The 6,901-nt window shown below is 39.3% G+C and overlaps 1 protein-coding gene across 2 annotated transcripts in view; it reads left to right on the top strand.

Moving 5' to 3' along the window:
• Positions 1–474: 474 nt before the first annotated feature.
• trrap (transformation/transcription domain-associated protein) overlaps positions 475–6,901 on the top strand; it is a 91,549-nt gene continuing 85,122 nt past the window's right edge. For both annotated transcript variants that reach the window (XM_074662670.1, XM_074662669.1), the window contains exons 1-11: positions 475–541; positions 1,085–1,268; positions 1,656–1,705; positions 1,925–2,035; positions 2,356–2,460; positions 2,828–2,911; positions 3,251–3,307; positions 3,438–3,563; positions 5,269–5,346; positions 5,748–5,836; positions 6,404–6,500. In XM_074662670.1, coding sequence (XP_074518771.1) covers positions 1,169–1,268; positions 1,656–1,705; positions 1,925–2,035; positions 2,356–2,460; positions 2,828–2,911; positions 3,251–3,307; positions 3,438–3,563; positions 5,269–5,346; positions 5,748–5,836; positions 6,404–6,500 — 897 coding nt within the window. In that variant the 5' untranslated portion in view covers positions 475–541; positions 1,085–1,168. The remainder of the gene's footprint in view (positions 542–1,084; positions 1,269–1,655; positions 1,706–1,924; positions 2,036–2,355; positions 2,461–2,827; positions 2,912–3,250; positions 3,308–3,437; positions 3,564–5,268; positions 5,347–5,747; positions 5,837–6,403; positions 6,501–6,901) is intronic.

Below are 6,901 nucleotides of genomic sequence, written 5' to 3'. Positions count from 1 at the left end.
TAATTTGGCTGTTTCATATTTCTTTGATTACTGCCAATGTGTTCAGAGTTTTTATTTTAACTCTGTTAAACTCTTGATGTTTTAATCTGTAACTTTCGTGGTGTTGAATATGGGAAATAACTGTTAAAATCAAAAAGGAAAACATACAGTCTACAACCTGAAAGTCTGTACATGAAGTACCGCCAGGACTGTGCGCAATTACACGCAATTTTTTTCCCCAACAACTGACCCTGAGAAACCGAAGACCATCAAAAGCGATGGTCTTACATCTACCCGTTTCAATGAGTATCCTTCCGCTTGGACTACAATGGTTCAATTTGACTATATAATCAATTTTCTTGTAATTAAACTTTGACTGTATAAATATATCTATGTAAGGATGTCGATCACGTATCATAATGATGTATCCGTGCATTAAAAGTGAATACTCGTCACACTGCACGCGGAGGAATACTAATCATCTTTGCTGGTAGCCAGAGCTGAGCAGAAGCAGCGCGAGCGCGGCCGACAGAGAGGAACCGTTTCCTGCGCGAGGTAATCGGTGAGTGTAAATGGTTCTCCATTTCATGTTTATTTTACAGAAATGTCGAGTGTTTGAAGTGCCTACAAATAGTTATGTATCAAGTTCCTATAGGAATAAATGTACTCTGATTATGTAGCCTCGTTTTGTTTTCTCTCTCACGGAGAAGCGTTGGGGATGCTCAACCGTTTTCTTTCTTTGGGAAAGCTAACGCATTAGCCTGCTGTTGCAGCCATATTCTGCAAAATGATTTAGTTTTAGACATCTTGATCCATTATTTAACGAAATGATATACATTTAAGATATTTAACACGATAATAAATCAAATTGCAATGATATAGAGTCTTTATTTAATTCACAAAGACGAGTGGGGAGAACAAAATAATGCTATCTGACGGAGCTCATGATGTCATCACTATGCGCCAGTTAGAAGGCATGTATCAGGTACCGGTTTCTTTGCAAAACACTTGATTTCCCAAATATAAAGGTCCCTTTCCTCATTAGTATCCAAGGGAATACCTTCATAACTTTAAACCTCGTATTTCCTTACCTTTATTTCTGCAGTGAAAATGGTTTCCCACTGAGCGCCGTGCAGACTGCTGTCTGCCTCCTTTCCCCACAGCAGCCGAGTCCTTCTCAGCCGCCACCATGGCTTTCGTGCCTGCACCAAGCCCTACTGTGGTTGACCAAACCACACTCATGAAGAAGTACCTGCAGTTTGTGGCGGCACTCACAGATGCCAACACACGTAAGATTATAAAGCTCAACTTTGTTTCTTACAATGATTTGGTTTTGCCAGGTGTCTAATTCAGAAAATGTAGCAAGTATAGTTTACATATTGCATTCCTGTAAACATGTTAGTTAGTTTTATTTAGATATGAATTAAGCACCTGTGCTTACAATGGGCGATGTGATGAGAGCGATACCCTTTAGTCCAGTCAAAGGTACGTGTGTCTGGGAGAGTGCATGTCTGTGTGAGAGTGTGTCAGGATGTGCCTTTTGAACAAACTGGACGCTGAAAGTAAAACTGATAAGATCTGAGAATCCCTGTTGAGCACATGGAAATTTTCCATGAAAAGTGGAAGTGATTCATTAGCTGTTTTGATTAATGGCTACAATGTGTTTCAACTTCCAGCTGATGAAACAAAGCTTAAGATGATGCAGGAGGTCAGCGAGAACTTTGAGGTAAGTTTGATGACTGTTATCAGTACGTGATTGATCTCTTGGCCACTGATGAATGAAGTTATTATAGAGTCTAAAAAGTATCTGTACTTCAGAGCAGTACAACTTGGAAAAATATAAAATATATTGAGGCAATCCAAAAATATGCATCATACTGGAACTTGACAACATATTATACTAAGTTAATACAGGGCTAATGTTTGTTGAACTTGTCCCCTCTAGAATGTGACCTCCTCGCCTCAGTACTCCACTTTTCTGGAACACATCATCCCTCGCTTCCTCACCTTTCTTCAGGATGGAGAGGTGCAGTTCCTTCAGGAAAAACCTACCCAGGTATGTTGTGAAAAACAAAATGCATGGCTCTTTTCTTTTTTTTTTAAACTCTACTCTACCAATTTGAATCTGTCCTCAAATAATACTCAACTTTGGTAACTGATTTTTTGTAATGTACGGTTACAATGTCTAATGTTTGCCATAAAATTCACAAGACATGTTGCACAAGGTTGCAGTTTTCATGTTGTCAATTGCTAGTTATTGACTTTTTATGTTCTCATCTGCTAATACAGATCTAATGCTGACTATTCCAAGCATATCTTGTGCACTTTGTACTCCCAAGCTGAATCCTTTCTTTTAAATATAATCTGCTCTTTCAGCAACTGAGGAAGCTGGTGTTGGAAATCATCCACCGTATTCCAACAAACGAACACCTTCGCCCACACACCAAGAACATCCTGTCTGTCATGTTCCGCTTCCTGGAGGTAAGACGCCAGCTACACCATTTCCAACTGTACAACACTTAAAACATTTGCTATCTTTGATTCAAAATGTGTTTTTATTACTAGTATGTTAATGATTTAAAGTTTTGGCACAATATTCAAAAAATCTATGTTAGAAAATTACAGCTTTTTTCGTTTTTGCAACTACAAAAAATAGGATGTATCAACCATGCTGTGATACAATCACTGTGGTTGTGGGTGAATTCAGATGATTGTGGTTTTCCTTGTTTTTAACTCCTTTTTATTATGAACAAATACAACTGATTGTTAAATGGTCATGTGAAACTCGCAGGAGCTATTTTAAAGTCATTTTTACATTTTTCTTCCTTCTGTTTTTTTTTCTTCACAGATTGAAAGTGAGGAGAACGTCCTGATATGCCTTCGCATCATTATTGAGCTGCACAAACAGTTTCGGCCTCCAATCTCTCAGGAGGTGAGACCCTCAGTTTTGTTGTGCGGGGCAATGTTTTGTTGTGAAGATTAAAAAAAATTTAAGATGGATGGAGCTTTTCTCGGATATAGAACTTTTCCTCTCCTGAACGAGGCAAACTAATGCAGCAGCCTTTTACAGTGTAGCACATTTATTTATATGATGCATGGTCCTTGATGCAAAAGATATGATGAATGTTGGAACTGATCCATTTATTCACCTCATAATAAAAGTCATCATAAACCACTGTTTGTTAGTAGAGACCTGAGATTACATGAGCAGCACATTGTTTATAACACTTCATAGAGAGGATAAAGCTTTATCTATTTATCCTTTTCTCAGATTCATCACTTCCTGGATTTTGTGAAGCAGATCTACAAAGACCTTCCAAAAGTTGTAGTAAGTATATCTTTTCCAACAGCTGACTTTGCTTTCAGATGGTTTTACTTGTAGCATTTTTAACCTGAAGTCCTTCTGTGTCTGTGGTTGGTGTTGTGTTAAGTTTGTGTCTCTTTTTTTGCTCTACTAGGCGCGGTACTTTGAGAACCCACAGGTGATCGCAGAGAACACGGTTCCCTCCCCAGAAATGGTCGGGATGATCACATCAGTGTTGGTTAAGACTGCGCCAGAGAGGGACGACAGTGAGACGAGAACAGTAAGCAAAGAGACGCCATAGTTTCTACATCTTCACTGTTGTTATCTGAATACTACAGGTTTAACCACAGGATGGCAGTAGTGTGCCATGTTGCTGCTTGAGTAGATGAGGCCACAAGAAAAATCCTTCTTTCACTTAGCTTTGTGTAGAAAAGACAAAGAGGATTACATAACGCTGTCCTGAAGCATTTTCAAACTAAAAGTTTTGCTGCACCTTCAAACACATTCGCTGGGATTGTTCTTTGGCTTTGTTTCGATTTTTTGTTTCAAACTAATCTAACAAAACCAACATACAGGTGGAGGGGAAGATAAACATGTCTTAGATTTGTTCAATAGAAAATAACAACCTGAAAATCTTATGGTCTGGCGGACAGACACTCATTGTTTAGAGCGGGTGTACCCAAACTTTTTGGCTTATGACCTCTGCAAGGGAGGCGGGCGACCCCCTGCTGTGGGAATACCCCGACAGGCCAATCAAAAAATGAACAAAAACTGGCCTTGGATACTTAATTTAGCCGACTGATAGAAAATTAGATGGCTTAAGTGCACATATTGCTGTGTTTTCTAAATTAATATGCCACCACTGATCCCATCATTGTCCTGGCTTGGTCTTTCATCTTGTGGAGCCAGAAAATGTAGGAAACAGACGTTTTCTGTTTGCATGGTTTAATACAGGGCTGGCCAACCAGTCAGAGACCAAGAGCCACAAAAAGGACTGTGGTACTAGAAAGAGCCACGTCACACACGGGGTCTTAGAAACACACTTCCTCTCACGTATAAACGAAATGACATAAAATGAAAATCAAAACATTTCCAATTTTCAAAACGGGATTTACTGTGTTTGTTAGTGTGTTTAAAATTCGGACTAGAGAAGAGAAACTGAAACTTAAGTATCAACTACACCCAAACATTGATCAATACCGAGCCTAACATTGGCATCAGTATATCAATATTTAGATTGATCAGCACATCGCTACTCATAGCTTTATATATATTTTTATGAATGGATCAAAGAGCCACACACCCAAAGGCAAAGAGCCACATGCGGCTCGTGAGCCACAGGTTGGCCACCCCTGGTTTGATATAAAATTTTACCTCATTTTTAATTTTACCCCCACTAGGGCACGTACATAAGGCAATCAAGACACACCAAGATACTCTCAAAGTTTGTTTTACTGGACTGGTGTAAGTGCTCTGTATGCTTCCTTGGCTTTGCATAGGTATATGTATAGGTAACAAGCATAGGTGTATAATGTAGTCACAACATATAATCAGTGCCACACTTCATCGTTAGTCATTCTGAAAATGGCGGCACAAATGTTGAAGTTAATGTGATGCAGAGGTTCCTGGAAACATAAAAAAATGGGAATATTCAGAGTTTGTTAAACAAAAACTTTCCAGAGCTTCAGAAGTCTTAGTGAAAATCGGCAAATGTCTGTTCGGTCGTGATAGCTACATTCACAAAGCCATGCACGTGTTTTATTATGAACGCAATTTCAAGAGGGGCCTGGAGCAATATGAGCACAGGTAAATGGGAAAGGCAATTAAGTATCAGGGCACATGGGCTTGGCATGAGTCTTTTCTCTCTATATGATTTAGTTTTAACCGTGCTCGCGTGGGTATGGCAGCTGTCCAACATTTGCATCATTCATTTCTTCCCATCATCCTCATTATGCTTCAATCTTTTTTTTTTCCCCTGCTTCCAGCACACCATCATCCCACGGGGCTCCTTGTCTCTGAAGGTGCTGGCGGAGCTGCCAATCATCGTGGTGCTGATGTATCAGGTTAGTGACATCATCCTGAGCTTGTCTAAATATACTCATCACTCAGTCATCTTTGACAATGTGGCTCAATTACAGCAGACAGGATTAAGTGAAATAAACTATTGCAAATAGTGTTTTCTATTTTTTTTGCTGTATAAAATGCAATTTAAATGCGAGAGAAATAGCCGTAATGATTGTGAAAAACCAAATCTACTTTCCGTGTAGGAGAGAGAACCAAGCTGGCATATATTTCAAACTTAACTCTGCAATGGGATAATTAGATTTGTGAAAGTTTGAGCCTATTTTCCCCATGAATCTATATTTAATATAGTTTAAAAAAATTAATCACTTCAGCTGAGTTTTTTTTAAACAGAAATGATGATTTCCATTAACTTTGGTTGTGTTTATTCTGTCCCCCACAGCTCTACAAGCTGAACATTCACAACGTGGTGTCGGAGTTTGTGCCGCTCATTATGAACACCATCATGCTCCAGGTGTCTCCTCAAGCCAGGTGAGATGTGTGCGTGTGTCTGCTCACATGTATGTTCCCTGATCTGACAGGACTTTGAGTGTTCCCTGAACAAATTTCATTTTCACTTATAACAGCCTTCAAAACGAGTTTGGGCATGTTTTAGAGAATTGATTTCTCCCCCTTCCTCGCTGGCACTAAAGTTTGTTGATGGTTTTGTCAGGCGCTTTGCCTGCCAAAGCTCGAGTTAAGATCCATTTGGGGAAGTTAAAATTGGAGAAATTGGCTTCGCAGGAGGTGAAACCTCAGGGTAGGAGGATGCTTTTCTTAAGCATTTCCAACAGGAAGGAAATGGAGCAGAGTTAATTTAGACAAAATACCTCAGCAGCCTCTGGCAGGTAAAGAAAAATGTTTCTTTCTGACAGTCCGTAACAGCTGTGACGCACAAAGAGAAAACAGAAACAAGTCACCCATGTAGAACTGAGCCTACATTTAGCTGCGCTATTTCAACCTGTGTTAATTGCCAGCCAGTGCAGGTGTACAACAGCATTAATGTCTTTGATAGCACTAAATGGCTTCTGTATGGTAATTGTGCTGTTTCTTCTGCAGACAACACAAGCTGTATAACAAGGAGCTGTATGCAGACTTCATCGCCGCTCAGATCAAGACTCTGTCATTTCTGGCTTACATCATCCGAATCTACCAGGTACGGCCGTCTGATGGCTGTCGGTGTCATCAGCTTCCTCACTAATGAACAAAGTTATCCTCACCTATTTCATCATTCACTTACATCATTTAATTTTTTCTGAGTGCCACTTTGCTGAAACACAAACAACATCAGTACTTAGATATAATTAAAAACATGTTACATGCATTGAATTTTGCAATCACTGAAGACCGTGTGTTCAAGGGACAGCAGTTAGCATCATCTGAGTAGCACACCAAGTGGTTATGTCTTATTTGTTGTATTATTAGACTCAATTTGAGCCACAGACAACACACAGAGTTGAGAAAATGTCTTGTTTCAAGATATTAACAATAAAAAGTTGCTTGAGTAATGTTTTAACACAAGAAACTAAACTAAAGTCAATTTTTCTCACCCTGTTT

The sequence above is a fragment of the Halichoeres trimaculatus genome, unplaced genomic scaffold (genome assembly GCF_033239565.1).
Source record: "Halichoeres trimaculatus isolate MK-OKI-2021-1 unplaced genomic scaffold, fHalTri1.1 fHalTri1_scaffold_23, whole genome shotgun sequence".
Taxonomy (NCBI): Eukaryota; Metazoa; Chordata; class Actinopteri; order Labriformes; family Labridae; genus Halichoeres; species Halichoeres trimaculatus.
Note: the sequence above shows the minus strand (reverse complement) of the source record. Positions and strands in the feature narration are given on the sequence as shown.